Here is a 14,857-nt window from a genome sequence, read left to right as displayed (position 1 = left end):
CACGGTGCCGGACCCACGCCGAGTATCGGGAGGGGCAATTTGGGGTAAACTTCGAGTTGTTAGACCATCGCCGGGGGGCGTGTCTCCAAAGGGACCTCACGTCGAACGACGCGAACCCCTCCATGTTACCCCGCGGTCGCGGTCACCGAGGTTCCGCTGAATGGTAGTGATAGTTTGAAAAAGTTTTGTTGTCTTTTGTTGTCGCAAAAAGCCAGCAACGTCTTTCCTTTCGGAACTTTTCCAAGCAGACGATTCTCGCGAACTTTGGACTCAAGATACTCCAGACGCAAGAAACCGAAGCAAAAATGGCCGACACCACGGGAGCAGTAAAGCCGAAGAAGAGCCTCGTACTCAATGCTTTCGTTGAGATGTGTATGGCATTCAGACCTCGCCGCGCGAGAATCTTGCATTGAAGCTGACAGTTTCCGTGTAGGCAGCGGGCATCAGTCCCCCGGTCTGTGGAGACATCCCGAAGACGAGTCGTGGCGCTTCAACGAGATTAGCCATTGGGTTGAGCTGGCCAAGCTGCTCGAGGAGGCCAAGTTTCACGGCATCTTCATCGCAGATGTTCTTGGTGAGTTTGCCGTCCAGAAGATCAAGCATGGAAGATAACTGACTCGGCGAAGGCGGCTACGATGTCTACTCGCAATCCCTCGACCCTGCAAAAGTTTCCGGTGCCCAATGGCCCGTCAACGAGCCCTTGGCTCCCGTAGCTGCCATGGCTGCGGTGACGAAGAGCATTGGCTTTGGTGTAACGGTGTCGACGACATATGAGCAGCCATACCACCTCGCGAGGCGTTTGTCGACTGTCGACCACCTCACAGGCGGGCGGTGAGTAACCCAAGATCTGGTCGCGAAGTTGTCTTGCTAATAGCCTCCTAGTCTCGGTTGGAATGTCAGTCTCTAGACGAAATCTTTTGAGGAAGGGCATACTGACCAGCACAGATCGTGACGAGCTACCTGGATTCCGCAGCAAAGAACATGGGTCTTGCCCAGCAGCCCCAGGTAAGACAGCGCAAGGCCACATCGTCGTAACCCGGGCGAAGCTAACAAGAGCAGCATGACGACAGATACGCCCAAGCCGAAGAGTACATCAAGGTGATGTACAAGCTCTTCGAATCCTCGTGGAGAGACGACGCCGTCAAGCTCGACCGCAAGACAGGCATCTACACCCAACCAGACCTCGTGCGCAAGATCGACCACAACGGCCGCTTCTTCAACGTCCCCGGCCCGCACATTGTCCAACCCAGCCCCCAACGCACGCCTCTCCTCCTCCAAGCCGGAACCTCCAAAGCAGGCAAACAATTCGCAGCGCAGCACGCCGAAGCCATCTTTGTCTCGGCGCACGCGCCCGCTGTGTGCGCGAAGAACATTGCCGAGATCCGGGACCTCGCGCGGACGCAGTACGGCCGCGACGGTAAGGACATCAAGGTTCTCGCGCTCGTTACGCCAATCTTGGGTGCCACGGAGGAGGAGGCACAGGCAAAGCTGGCGGATTACCGCAAGTATGCCTCGCACGAGGGTGCGCTGGCGCTTTTTGGTGGCTGGACAGGCATGGACCTGAGCAAGTACGGCGACGAGGAGGAGCTGCGGGAGGTGGAGAGCAATGCTGTCAAGTCGACTGTTGAGGGGTACGCGCGGTTCTCGCCTGGCACGGCAAAGTGGACAAAGCACACCATTGCCGAGCATGTCAGCATTGGCGGCAACGGGCCCATCTTTGTTGGTACGGCTTCGCAGGTTGCTGATGGGCTCGAGACGTGGATTGAGGAGGCGGATGTTGATGGATTCAACTTTGTAAGTGCTGACACTGTTGGAGTTAATGGTCAGGCCATGGTGATGGAAGATGACGATGCTGACTTTCAACGACAGGCGTACGCCCTCTTCCCCCAGTCCTTCACGGACATCATCGATCTCCTTCTGCCTGAGCTGCGTCGTCGCGGACTGTTCTGGGACGATTATGCGGTTCCTGGCGGTACGTATAGAGAGAACTTCTACCGCAAGGAGGGTCAGTCAGGACCGCTTGACGAGCATGTTGCGGCATCATACAGATGGAAGGCGGGTGTATCGGCTGAAGAGGCGAAGATTCCGGAATAAACAATTGGGATTCGTCCCGCGAAGGATGGTTGCATTGTAGACTATGCCGAAGCCCTTCGTGGAAGAGTAAAGGAAGAAATTAAAAATGAAGCTATTCCCAACTCCCTAGACCTTGCAAATGCGGTGTCTCCTTCCTCTTTGAGTGTTGAAGGGCAGGAGCGTGAGGAGGGCAGTTTCTCGTTCCAGACCTGGCTGTGAGGAAAGTGGAGCCAGATCGGCCGGGAAGATATGGGGCCCTCTTGACGAATGGGACGAAGCAGCGCAATGTTAAAGCCGAGATTCGTCCGGCCGAGCTGTGCCGAAGGTTTGGCTCGCATCTACGGATGTTTGAAAAACGACTCCAGTTTATTTTTTGTCGCTGGCATCTCGGGAACGCCTTGACAGTGGGGACTTTCAGCCATCTAGGTACTTGGAGCTCAGAGGTATGAATGCTGAAAATTCTATGGCATATCACAAGGGAAAGGAGAGATTGCGCTTCTATACAAAGAACAGAAAAAATAGTGGAAAATCTCCTGACTGAACCTCAGCCCAGAATTGCTTGGAAAACAGCGGAATTTGCGTTATATGATTGGTCAATGGCTCTTGACTCTCGGCTCAGACCGAGAGTTTGCGCGTTGAGGTGCCTGGAATCGAGCCCTACAGGCTACCGACAGCAGGCCGCTCAGGCACATTGTAAGCCAAGAGAGACAAGAAGGTTTCTCGCTCTAGCGGGCATGCGGCTGTGGCCAGGAGGGCGTTACCGACTGTTACCGAGCCGCAAACCATTGTTTAACCAATCATGTTGTCTCATCTGATGACATAATCCTTCAAGGGGCACTCTCTGCCTCTCAGAAAGCTTCGAGCTATCTTGGAGCTCCCTGGTCTCCAAGGGTTGGTCGTGCGTCATTCCCCACCGAGGGGCTCAAGGAGTGACCTGATCTTTTTTCCATAACCTTGACTCTTGGTCTCGTCTCCTGAGTCCTGAGTTGAATGGGGACGCGCTTCTTCCACCGGAACCAAACAAAACTGACAGTATAAAGTCTCGTCGACACCCACTTTCTGCCCCAGAGCCACCCCGTCTCCGTATCTTCGTCTCCTTGTTGTCGTCGGCCAGGCTTCGAATCTCCACCCTCTCCCCTCCTTTCCCCGGGCACCGACCCTTTGTGAACCTCTCCATTCCTCACTCTCATTTGCGTGATCACATCTCGCGAACATGGCGTCTCCCATTGCTTCCGCCGCCTTGCGGGCTCGCGTCAAGCGTCCGTCGATGCTGAAGAAGCTCACCAAACCCCAGGATCTCCTGCAGCACTTCCCCAATGGCGCCTACATCGGCTGGTCCGGCTTCACCGGCGTCGGGTACCCCAAGAAGATGCCCACCTACTTGGCGGATCACGTCGAGAAGAACTCGTAAGGAACCCCAAGAGTACTAGTAAATTGGCCCCCGTAAGCTAATTGAGATTGTTTCCGTCGAAAACAGCCTCCAGGGCCAGCTCAAGTACAGCCTGTTTGTCGGTGCCTCCTCCGGCGCCGAGACCGAGAACCGCTGGGCCAGCTTGGATATGATCAATCGCCGGAGCCCTCACCAGGTCGGCAAGGCCATCTCCAAGGGTATTAACGAGGGAAGAATCCACTTCTTCGACAAGCACCTGTCGCAGTTCCCTGTCGACCTCGTATACGGCTTCTACACCAAAGACCGCCCAAACAAGAACCTCGACGTTGTTGTAGTCGAGGCCACAGAGATCAAGGAGGATGGTAGCATCGTTCCTGGCGCCTCCATCGGTGCGACACCGGAGCTGGTGCAGATGGCAGACAAGATCATCATCGAGGTCAACACCTCGCTGCCCAACTTTGACGGTCTCCACGACATCACCATGACCGACGTGCCCCCGCGCCGCAAGCCCTACCTCATCACCAGCGTCGAGGACCGTATCGGAACAAACTCTATCCCCATTGACCCCGAGAAGGTCGTCGGAATCATCGAGTCCGACTACCCCGACCAGACCGGCCCCAACACCCCCGAGGACGACGGCTCTAGAGCCATCGCCAGACACTTGATCGAGTACTTTGAGCACGAAGTCAAGCACGGCCGCCTCCCCAAGAACCTCCTTCCCCTGCAGTCCGGTATCGGCAACATCGCCAACGCCGTCGTCGGCGGCCTCAAGGACAGCAACTTCTGGAATCTCAAGGTCTGGACCGAAGTCATCCAGGATACCTTCCTCGACCTCTTCGACACGGGCCATCTCGACTTCGCGACCGCCACCTCGGTTCGCTTCTCGCCCGAAGGCTTCAAGCGCTTCTACGACAACTGGGAGAACTACCACGACAAGCTCCTCCTCCGCAGCCAACAGGTCTCGAACTCGCCCGAGATCATCCGCCGCCTGGGCGTCATTGCCATGAACACGCCCGTCGAGGTGGATATCTACGCACACGCCAACAGCACGTGCGTCATGGGATCCCGTATGCTCAACGGTCTCGGCGGTAGCGCCGACTTCCTCCGCAACGCAAAGTACAGCATCGTCCACACGCCCTCGACGCGCCCTTCAAAGACGGATCCCCACGGCGTCAGCTGTATCGTTCCCATGTGCACACACATTGACCAGACGGAGCACGATTTGGACGTCATTGTCACGGAGCAAGGTCTCGCTGATGTTCGTGGCTTGAGTCCCCGTGAGCGCGCGCGCGTCATCATCAAAAAGTGCGCCCACCCGGTGTACCAGCCCATCCTCCTGGACTACTTTGAGAAGGCCGAGTTTGAGTGCCTGCGCAAGGGCATGGGTCATGAACCTCACCTCCTGTTCAACTCATTTGATCTCCACAGGGCCCTGGTCGAGGAAGGCAGCATGCAGAAGGTCAAGAGCTTCAAATGAACAGGCAGCATCGCCCGACGCCACAGTCTAGGTCAAGAGCTTCAAGCAACACTTGAGCCTAAGCGTTTAGAGCTACCTACCTAAAAGGCATTGTTGGATTTGCTTGCGTTGGTGTATTGGTGCATTTACAGGGTGGGCCTGCGATCTCGGAGCATACTTTGGTAGAATACCTAGTCCCTTTTTCTTTTGTTGATAGAGAATGATACCTCGCTGGATAATGGAGCATTTACATTATTTGCCAAGCATTGGCAGTGGATACGGCATTCTGTCAAAGGTGAAGATCATGCACCATCCTCCGACGTGTGCAACACCGGAGGCCGGAGATACCACTCGGCGGGCAAACCTCGGCCGCCCGACCACCGATCCGGAATCCCGATATCTCGGCCCGTAGAAACCTCAACTCCAGGCTCAAACCTCAAACCCCGGCCCCTTCATCTCCGACTACGCTCAACAACCTCCTCCAACGCATCAACCGCCTCCCCAGGCCCATCACGCCCGCCAAAATCCACGCTCACCCTCTCGGCCGCACTCCGGAACTTCTCATCAGCGATGACTCGCTCAATCGCACTCCTCAACGAATTTTCACTTGGCGCGTCGGTCGCGAGATCGATCCCGGCGCCGCTCCACGCAACCCGAGAACTCACATCGGCCTTATCCTCGCTCCGACCCGCGCAGACCATCGGTACACCGCAGTTCAGCGCCGCGAGGACGCCGTTGTAGCCTGCGTTTGTGACCATGACGCCTACGTGCGGGAGGAGTTTCGCGTGTGGGATGAAGGAGGCTACGCGGGCGTTGGAGGGGAGGGAGGATGCCGGAAGGGCAGTTTCTGCGTTGGGCGTGGTGACGATGACGAGGAGGTCTGCGCGGTGTGCGAGTGCAGCGAGGGTTGGGGTGATGAGGTTTGATGAGTTTGTTGCGTATGTGCCTTGGGTTACGTGGATTACCTTCTCCCGTGGGTGTGCGAGCATTTCATCCCACCATTTGGGGAGAGGTGGGAGCTCATCTTCGTTGAATGGTGGGAGGAGCGGTCCGACGAATTTTACAGCTGGATATAGGTTCCTACGCGGGAATTCAAAGGCGGGTGTCGTGGGCATGATGTGCAGCGCATCCGACCTCGTGGAGTCATAGAACCCGGACGCAGGCAGGAAGGGAAGCCCCAGCTCTTCCCGATGTGCGTTGAGTAAAGCAGTAAGCTTCGGGTAAAGAAGCCAGCTCGCGGCCGCGTGCGCGAGCGAGTTGATCCATCGGCCGAAGAAGGTTGCCGGAGGAAGCCAGCCCGTGCCCCATGGCGGGACCTCCGGGTCGAGACTCACGAGCGGGTTAATCCCCAGCGTCGCGTACGGTAAGCCCGTGATATCCCGGAGACAATGCGCACCGTATGCGCAGAGGTCTAGGAGCAGGATATCCGCCTGAAAAGCCGGCATTCCGTTGGAGCCGTCGAGGACGGCGCGGTAGGCTGCGACTTGGTCGGGCACTCTATCAAGGAACAGCTTCCGAAGGGTGGAGACCACGGCGGCCATGCCCGATGTTTCCGGGTCCGGGGCGAGGGGGGTCTCGTCGTGCGCGGCGAGAGAGGGCGGGGAGGGGATGAAGCTTGCGCCGGTTTGTGTTATCATGTGGGCGTGGGAGGCGGATGTGAGCCAGGCTACGGTGTGGCCTCTGCGAGTGAGGGCGAGGGCGATGGGTTGCATTGGGTGGATGTGGTTGGCAAAGGGCATGGTTGCGATGAGGGCCTTCATTTTACTTCAGTAGCCGGAGGCAATCCGGTGTGAGAATTTGCTCGGTGCGCGTGATGGCGCTGGTGACGGCGTCCTGGGTGAAAAGGATGACGATTCTGTGACTGGATGCCTCGTATCCTTAGCCACTGTTGTCAAGTACCTTAAGATGCGAAGATGTCAGCGTGCTACCCCCTCCCCTGCCGGACTAGCCTCACAGAGGTGCGGATGCCCCGGCCGGTTAGTGTGGGATGGGACGTCAATTAAGGTTAAATGACAGGTCGCGATGGACGGCTTTTATCCGCTCGGCATAAGGTAATGCTTAATACACACGAGATATTTCTTAACAGCTCGATCATGGTCGAACGGCGCTCTAGCTATGATAAAGCTCTGGACTAAGTCTTGGACTTCACAAGATCACAAATTACATGCCTCTTTCACCGAGTTGACCGAAGTTTACAGCTTCGATCAAAGCCAAGCAGCTTTCGATACTATTTACCGAGAGTCTCAAGCTGAACGAAAGGCCGGGTGGCCTCCCGCTGATCTAGAGGCTTGTCAAAACAATTGACAGGATTTGAAGCTAAAACAATAGTGGCAATTCAAATATACAGATCGCAGTATGGTCTGCAAGCAGTTCTCACTCACAGCTGTGCCTACTAATACTCCGAACTTTCGTCAAGGGAAATGCTCTGCTGGTGCGAAGAACGACTGTCGCTCATGTTCCGCGTCGTGAAGAGCCTTCAGCGGCTGATACTCTCGAAGAAAAAACTTGAGATCTTGGCCATGTTCAGTTCAGTAATTGAAAACACAGTGAGCCTATGCAAATTAGAATCTGTCTAACAGATCAAGATACGAAACAATCGGTGTCAATAGGTGCACAAACATCCAGGCGTTTTGATCGCTGCAGAATATGGACCCACTTCAATCTCAACCAATTGTGTAGATCGAGAATGTCACCAGTCCTCTGACCAAAATGGGTCACTTCTTCCCCAAATGCGACGTCCACAAACCCCTCTCCGACTGTGACTCTCTCAAAAGCCTCAAACTCCGCGTCACAAACATAGGATGCTCACAGCATCCCGACCGCTGGAACTTCCCGCTCGACCTGGCCTCTGGGTCCATATACCCCTCGAAGCTGGAGTCGCTGGACCTAGAGGGGTACCATTTCGGCGATCGGATGTGGGATGAGATATCAGAGCCGCCCTATCGGACGAATTCCAAGTTTTGGGATACGATGGAGTGGATTGGTTCCGGTAGAGCGTGGAAGTGGGTGAGGCATCTCCCGTTGTCTGCGGAGCAAAAGGCCAAGACGAATCTGGACTTGTTGCTGCACGCTATGGATTTCGGGAGTATCAAGAACCTCACTTTAAGGCCCAGGGTCGGCCACTATCCTGACATCGCGAACCTGATCCCACACTTGAAATCGCTTCAGTCGCTCAAGGTCTATGGCGGCTGGGCAAAAGACCTCATCTTGGGGGTGCCCGAGAACTCGCTGACGCATCTGTCGTGGATATTCAGCGATGAGACCGGCGCTTCCGTGTTGCCCGTCCTGCGACACCACGCGCAGTCTCTCAGAAGCTTTGAGTGGCGCGAGGCGGAAAGCGGGATTCGACAGCGGCGAGTGATGACGGCAGAAGAAACCTCAGAACTCGGCCGCATGGCGCCGAACCTGGAATCGATTACGCTCGACGTCAACCGCAACGGGACCTGGCCGATGGAGGTTTTTGACGCGCTGGCGACGAACTTTCCAAAAGTAACCAACATTACAGTCTTCTTGGAGTTTGCGAGCGAGTGCCGGCGACAGCTGGGAGCCTCCATGGAGGGGGTGTATGGCTACGACCAGTGGAAGCTGGACTTAGAATCGGATTGCAGTAGCGGCATTGAGTCCATGGCCCAGCCGGTGCTGGATACCAAACCAGTCATGAAGCTGTTTTATCGATTGCGGGAGAAGAAGGTGGGCGACTTGTTGAAAAACGTTGCTTTCTACGCGGGTGATTGGGAGAGACCGTGGGATGGGGCTTTGGCAGAGAGTAAATGGCTCGATGGCAGGAGAACATACTCTTTGTGTGAGGCTGTGTACGATCCCCCTTACTCCAGTGGTGGCGGTTGTAGGGGGATGACAGGAGGGATTCCTACGAGGGGCAGTTCCTCCGGGTATGAGGAACGCGAAACTCATCCTCTCAGTCGGACATCAGATTCGTACCTGGATCGGCAAGCCTTACGGTTGGAGCTTTGAGGTGGAGAAGTCTTGGAAGATGGGCGTAACAATAAAGATGGCGTTTCGTTCGCCCCGGGTGTGGTCTCTTTCTCTGCGCGAGCGTCCCTGTCCATGAGCTCCCTGACCCAACTTCCGATGCCGACAGAGACGAAGACAGTACTCCATCTAGGTCCGTCACCGAAGCAAATAAAGTTCTGAGAGAGCCACGAAACAAGCGCCTGCATCATCTGCCCATCAGAGAGCGTTCCCTTGCCCTCCGCAACAGCCTGCATCCTCACAGCCTGATCAGTAGTAATCTCGTTGAGAATGTTCCCCGCAATCTCTTGTGGCGTCTTCCAGTACCTGCTCGGCCTCCCCTTCTTATCGCATTCATCCCTGACAAGCTCAAAAGTCTCTGCGCAGGCCCGCTCAGCAAATTGGTCCGAGAGCTTACGGAACATGTACCCCTTGTTTTTGTAGTCCATCCTCGCCTGGGCGAGCGAGAGCAGATAATTGCGATCGCTGAGGTGCTTTGAGTGGCTGAACATGCGGTCCATGGCTTTAATTGCGGGCGGCGAGGGGCGGGCATCCCATAGGTCGACGGTGTAGTTCATTGTGGACCAGAAGATACAACCAGCGAGGGTGTGCATACCCGGGCCAAGGTAGGGGACTATGTCGAGGGGTGGTTCGAGGATACGGATGAGGCGGTCTGTGTCTATCCAGAGGCCGTAGTCTAGGCGGGGACTTGCTCGGCCACTGGGACGGAGGCGTCTTTCTGATGATGCTGATGGGTCCTCTGGCACGGCCGGGGGCGGTGATTGTGATGGTGATGTTTCTTCTACGTCATTGCTGTCGACAACCTCCATAGTATCATCTTCAGTGATGTCGGCGAGGTCTCGTGCATGGGAGAGAGCAGCTTTCAGATCATCTGACAGGGCCCGTCCCTTGAGGGTCCTGCTGATCTCGGCTATGGCGTCCTTGAGATTCCTATGCTCTTCCTCGAGCTTCTGGACCTTGGAAGCGTGTCGCTTGCGGTATTCGCGCTGGGCAATGACACCGCGCTCACGACGCCGGGACTGGAACGTGTTAGTGGATCTTGACCGCGTAGTCTGGGTGAGCCCGCGTTACCTCGGCGTCGGCTGGACTCATTCCGTTATCTCAGGAGAATCACGTTACAGAGATCAAACGTCGAAGCAATTATACGGGCTTGATATGGACCGAGTCAACGTTATGAATGGATGAGAAATGACATGGGTTGTTGTGTCTTTGTTGATGTCGAATGAGGATTAATCAGCGAGGACGAGGAGAAAGTGCGTAATGTCAGCAAAAAGCGTGGGGCCCACTCCGGTCGCCGGTCCATAACGTTATCCGCCCGACTCGGCGTAGCGCCCGGCCTAGCGCCAATAATGTGGGCCTTGGCAACTTTCCTCCGAGTCCGACTGTTAAACGTTGACGGTCTAAGTATCGTCTAGAATTTGCAAGCCTTCAACAGGGCTCACGACAGATATTTCCAACATTGGCTGACATAGCAAAGCGGTGCTCAATGTTAGCCAACTGAGGAAGTCAGGTATTAAGGGACTGGGCAAGCGACGAGAATGCTTCCGAATAGGGGACATCAACAATATGTTTAGGGTGAGGATCAACATCATCTCTCTGCAGTCATTCTATACATAAGGAAAGGAACAGAAGCATGGTTTGGATGTTGATTTTTTCTTCATCACCTCTGAATACCATCTTCACTCCAAGAATCCAATAAGTCATTTTAAGACTCGAAATACCTAGAGCCATGTCGTTCCCTGCTCCCACCAAGACCTACCGTATGCAGCCGTATGCCGCCATCTCCCCATCTCGCCCAGAACTCTCGACCAAAGGCAAAAGCGCCTTCATCTCAGGCGGCGGCGCGGGTATCGGCGCCTCCATCGCCAAATCTCTCGCAAAGTCCGGAATCGCAAGTCTCGGCCTCCTCGGACGAACGATCAAGTCCCTTGAAGAGACCAAAGTCGCCATCGAAGCCTTGAACACAGAGGCAAAGGTGTTCCTCTACACCGTCGACGTCACAGACTCAAAGGCAACCACCGACGCCGTCGCCTCCTTCGCAAGTTCGGTTCACGGAGGAAAGATTGACATCCTCGTCGCCAACGCAGCCTACATGTCCGACCTCAAAACTATCACTGACTCAGACCCCGAGGACTGGTGGCGCGCCTTCGAGATTTCTATCCGCGGCAACTTCAACCTCCTCCGCGCATTCCAGCCCGTCGCAGCCTCAAACGCCGCCGTGATTCATATCTCCACCGCTGCAATCCATCTCCCCTATATGTTTGGCTACTCTTCTTACCGCGCCTCCAAGAGTGGTGCGACCAAATTATTTGAATATTTCCGCGACGAGAACCCCGGCTTCTTCGTCTTGCAGGTGCACCCTGGTCTCATTGGCGGCACGGTCATGTCGGAGAAGTTTGCGCCGACTGTGGAGAACTTGGGGTTGACTTATGATGATATTGCGCTTCCTGGGGACTTTGTCGTATGGGCTCTCAGCGAGGAGGCCAAGTTCCTGCATGGGCGGTTTGTTCACGCCAACTGGGATGTCGAGGAGCTGATGGCGCTGAAGGAGAGTGTTGAGAAGGATCAGAATCGGTTCACTATTGGGCTGCAGGGCTGGTATTAGATCATGTGGAGGCTGCCCATGCCTACTTTACTAAGGGGTCTGCATGTAATCATCTCTGAAATGTCTTTACGGTACCTAAAGGCTAAATCGTCTACATATGGAAGATAAAACTGCGTGTATCTCTCAAAGCTCGCTAAAACGACCTTAGCCGGCGCTTTTAACTCAAGTATAGAGCGGTTCATGTACAGCAATAAAAAAAGAAAGAAATTGCAAAAAGCTTCCTTGGACCCGCCTCCTCGTCCTTCTTATCTCTCATGTTCACGCTGGAAAACACCCCTCCTAATTGTTCTTTCGTTGCTGCCAGGGCTTCTTCCCCTGTCCAAATCGTTGATGAGTCTCGCCGTGAGTTGGGTGGGGATATCTCCTCACTGACAAATTGCATTCGGGGGTCCAGAACATCCTCTCGAGCTTCTGCAGAATAGGCGCCTGCCTCATCAATGTGGTCCAGATCTCCAACGCTGTCTTATCCCACATCGTATTGTAAATTGCAAAAGCTCGCTTACCCTCTGCGATCGCTTTTTTAACCCTCTCTCGCAATGACCCGAGAAGGTAAGCCAACTTATTCAGGGGTTCGTGGTTCCACCATTCCCATGTCTCCATCATTGACTCGCAGTCCTCTGTTCGAACGTTGGTGAACTCACCCTTTTCGTGTTGACCTATTATGAGGTGGGGAGTTCTTCCGAAGTACATCTGATTCATTGCTTCCCATGGTTCCATCCTTGGCCGAGCCTTGAGCTCCAGGATCGAGGAAGGGGGAGCTTCTCGGCCCCTCTGGATAGCTCGAGTTTCCTTGCTAATCCTCTCTTTCCCGGTTAGGGTTGCATTTTTCGTGGCACTGGGTGGTGTTTCGCCGTCTTCAGTGTTTGTTGGTGCATTCTCCTCGGCCTCATCCGACCCATAGTAAGCGCCATCAACTTCATGACGCACGATGCACTTGATCTCGCCAATATTGTACTGGATAACTCGGTGGTGCGAGACAGAACTCTCCAGACCCGCGTCATACTCTGTGAATGCATCTTCAAATGCATGGCCCCAGCTTTCCTTCCCAGGTAGTCGAGACACTCTGAAACTATTCTTCTCCTTGCGCCAGGCGACGAATAGTGTGTTGTTGACCAAATTCAGCTCGACCCTGAAAGATTCCTGACTTTTGCCTTTGCCGAAGTCGAGAAGCCTTTGCAAGCCGCCCCGGCTAATGACGATGTCTACGTTGTCGAAGTTGGCCGATGGATTCATGATGCTGGCTGCTCTCATCATCGGTTCGAATGGCATCACAAGGTTCCTGTAGACGTTGTGATCCACGTATTGGATGCCGTGGTCAGACTTCAGTTTGAGCGGAAGGGAAGGCTTCTTGTACTTGGCAGGTGCGCCTAGGTTGTGCACATCATTAATAGTTGGGAAGTGTCCTTGGACTCAACACGACACGGAGACTCAAGATTGCTGCTCACCAGGCACAAAGATCGTCGGCTCATAGGCGCCAGACCAATTGTATGAGCACACCACAGAGAAATCACTGACAGCCGAGGCCACTGGCCCTTCAGTGGGTTCAATGAGGTGATTGGAAACAGTTTCAACATGCTTTAAAGCAGAAATGTAAAGCCATTCTGTGTTTCGCTTCGGGTCGCTCTTCATGCGTTTGGCGATCCCGGCGTTATCTCGAGGCTGCCAGTACGGGTTCATGGACTTCTGGGTAGCCTGTTTCGTCCGAGGAGCCCGAGGGCGTTCTGCAGCGCCTTGAACACGCTGACTTTGTCCTGTGTTCTCCCTGACTACTCTTGTGGCCGTGGGAGCGTCAGGAGAATGATGCTTCGTGGAGGGAACCGGCGCTGGAGGATGAGGTATAAATGACGGGCGAAAGGCGCCTGCCTCAGGATCCATGCTGGAGGCCTTCTTCTTCATTGTGTTTCGTTTGTTTAAGTTTTACGCGATGAAACTATGTGTAAGGTAGCCAATGCTAGATTCACCATGTCAGAATACCAGACGACCGAGAGTAAAGTCGGATTCTTGATTCTCTAGAGCACCAAGTCTCAAATTTGAATTCAGGCTTGTACATATATATCTATTACGCTTGTAAAACAACTCTCCGTAGAAAGGGTAGAACATGAGGATGGACTGCTCAATACTGGCGAGTCAAGGAATGAAAGGGACTGCAGACGAGGATTCCTGGGTTGTCCAGACAAGGTCGTATTTGACTCACCTTGGTCAACTGAGACACCTACAGCACGTGACGAGGCTAGTGTTCGAAATTTCCTGGACAGCTGGTTCGACTGATGTTCTAGGACTTGGTCCGTCAAGCTGCAAGCGTCGAGGTGGATAGCTTCAATGAATACTGCGTCATACTCTCCAAAGTGGTTATCGACTGAAGTGGAATGCCGACAAAAAGGAGGTTTAGGAGCGGGGCCCACTCCGCATGAGAAATGGAGAAGAGTTTTCCTATCATGGAGAAAGTCCACTTATCCAGGCCTGTTGTCACAACAAACCTCCGGCAACACTATCAACTTCTCTATCACTAAACTCATGTGTGAACAACCGTAGAGTCTTTTGGTCTTCCGCTATGAGGGATAACTACACAAGCAATTGCGGCCGTTACTTGGATGTATGCTGGACTACTGCCATTGGCAAAAACGCCGAGACAAGTGGGTGGAGTATTCCCGATCGCAAGAAGCTCAAGCCACCTCCCGGATAAAGTAGTCGAACTCCGGATGTGCAGAACCGGTTGGCGAAAAAGCTACTGGGGCAAACAGAAGGGTCCAAAGAGACCGGGACCATCGGCCATCCGAGAATGATGCTTTAAAGTCAAGCCGTACCTATATCCATAGCACGGGAGTGGCCCGCACACCTTCTCCGCCACGAGTAGTTGTGCGAACGTCTGGTCTTGCACGAGATCCCATTGTCCTGTGCCATGAATCATATAACTTTTGTCATTTCGTAAGACAATTGTCGAAGAGAATTTGACGATTTTCATATGTAGAAACAACTTTATTCGGATGACATAGGATCTAGGATTCTAGACCCACGTCCAGGGAGCTGGCGGCGAGTCCAGAGCCGTTGGGATGACGTTGGTGGGACCAAGACATCGTTCAGCCTCCCGGATGCGGCCCGCCAACGGGTTACAAAGGCAAGGCATTCCCCAACCGGCGACTCCCCGCAGTGATCAGCTGGTCCACTATCACAATATGCGGTATGAGGCGCCCGTGTATCTGGCACTCCGGATACCGAGAGCCCTTGGCGGAGACGAAAGCGTACCCCTTCCCTTGTTAGAGGTGACGAGAAATCGCAGGTGGTGTTTTGCACTGAACACTTGATTTTATTCGGCAGTTGTCCTTGTAAGGATATGTGGCATCGT

General features: G+C 54.3%; 7 protein-coding genes across 7 annotated transcripts; 4 read left to right on the top strand and 3 right to left on the bottom strand.

The window, feature by feature from the left end:
• Nucleotides 1-215: 215 nt before the first annotated feature.
• BDP81DRAFT_208700 (dibenzothiophene desulfurization enzyme A) lies at nucleotides 216-2,200 on the top strand. The gene is made up of 7 exons (XM_060582640.1): nucleotides 216-372; nucleotides 434-574; nucleotides 627-831; nucleotides 883-895; nucleotides 946-1,005; nucleotides 1,060-1,794; nucleotides 1,870-2,200. Exons 1-7 carry the CDS (start codon nucleotides 306-308, stop codon nucleotides 2,092-2,094), a joined length of 1,446 nt encoding a protein of 481 aa, XP_060447105.1. The 5' UTR covers nucleotides 216-305; the 3' UTR covers nucleotides 2,095-2,200.
• Nucleotides 2,201-3,286: 1,086 nt separating this feature from the next.
• Nucleotides 3,287-4,940, top strand: BDP81DRAFT_316737 (acetyl-CoA hydrolase; the record flags this gene model as incomplete). The annotated part of the gene is made up of 2 exons (XM_060584192.1): nucleotides 3,287-3,480; nucleotides 3,551-4,940. 2 exons carry the CDS (start codon nucleotides 3,287-3,289, stop codon nucleotides 4,938-4,940), a joined length of 1,584 nt encoding a protein of 527 aa, XP_060447104.1.
• Nucleotides 4,941-5,371: 431 nt separating this feature from the next.
• BDP81DRAFT_460094 (PdmS protein) lies at nucleotides 5,372-6,679 on the bottom strand (the record flags this gene model as incomplete). Its single annotated transcript, XM_060593616.1, has 1 exon — nucleotides 5,372-6,679. One exon carries the CDS (start codon nucleotides 6,677-6,679, stop codon nucleotides 5,372-5,374), a length of 1,308 nt encoding a protein of 435 aa, XP_060447103.1.
• A 973-nt stretch (nucleotides 6,680-7,652) lies between these two features.
• Nucleotides 7,653-8,822, top strand: BDP81DRAFT_279775 (uncharacterized protein; the record flags this gene model as incomplete). The annotated part of the gene is made up of 1 exon (XM_060582994.1): nucleotides 7,653-8,822. A coding segment is annotated over one exon (1,170 nt), but the record flags the coding sequence as incomplete, so codon positions are not given.
• A 5-nt stretch (nucleotides 8,823-8,827) lies between these two features.
• BDP81DRAFT_393081 (uncharacterized protein) lies at nucleotides 8,828-10,001 on the bottom strand (the record flags this gene model as incomplete). Its single annotated transcript, XM_060587793.1, has 2 exons — nucleotides 8,828-9,928; nucleotides 9,981-10,001. 2 exons carry the CDS (start codon nucleotides 9,999-10,001, stop codon nucleotides 8,828-8,830), a joined length of 1,122 nt encoding a protein of 373 aa, XP_060447101.1.
• Nucleotides 10,002-10,638: 637 nt separating this feature from the next.
• On the top strand, nucleotides 10,639-11,514 carry BDP81DRAFT_316085 (uncharacterized protein; the record flags this gene model as incomplete). The annotated part of the gene is made up of 1 exon (XM_060584140.1): nucleotides 10,639-11,514. One exon carries the CDS (start codon nucleotides 10,639-10,641, stop codon nucleotides 11,512-11,514), a length of 876 nt encoding a protein of 291 aa, XP_060447100.1.
• A 279-nt stretch (nucleotides 11,515-11,793) lies between these two features.
• On the bottom strand, nucleotides 11,794-13,143 carry BDP81DRAFT_315711 (uncharacterized protein; the record flags this gene model as incomplete). Its single annotated transcript, XM_060584105.1, has 2 exons — nucleotides 11,794-12,881; nucleotides 12,960-13,143. The coding sequence occupies 2 exons, from the start codon at nucleotides 13,141-13,143 to the stop codon at nucleotides 11,794-11,796; spliced, it is 1,272 nt and encodes a 423-aa protein (XP_060447099.1).
• Between the last annotated feature and the right edge of the window lie 1,714 nt (nucleotides 13,144-14,857).

The sequence above is a fragment of the Colletotrichum phormii genome, assembly GCF_030913505.1.
Source record: "Colletotrichum phormii strain CBS 102054 chromosome Unknown BDP81scaffold_7, whole genome shotgun sequence".
Taxonomy (NCBI): domain Eukaryota; kingdom Fungi; phylum Ascomycota; class Sordariomycetes; order Glomerellales; family Glomerellaceae; genus Colletotrichum; species Colletotrichum phormii.
Note: the sequence above shows the minus strand (reverse complement) of the source record. Positions and strands in the feature narration are given on the sequence as shown.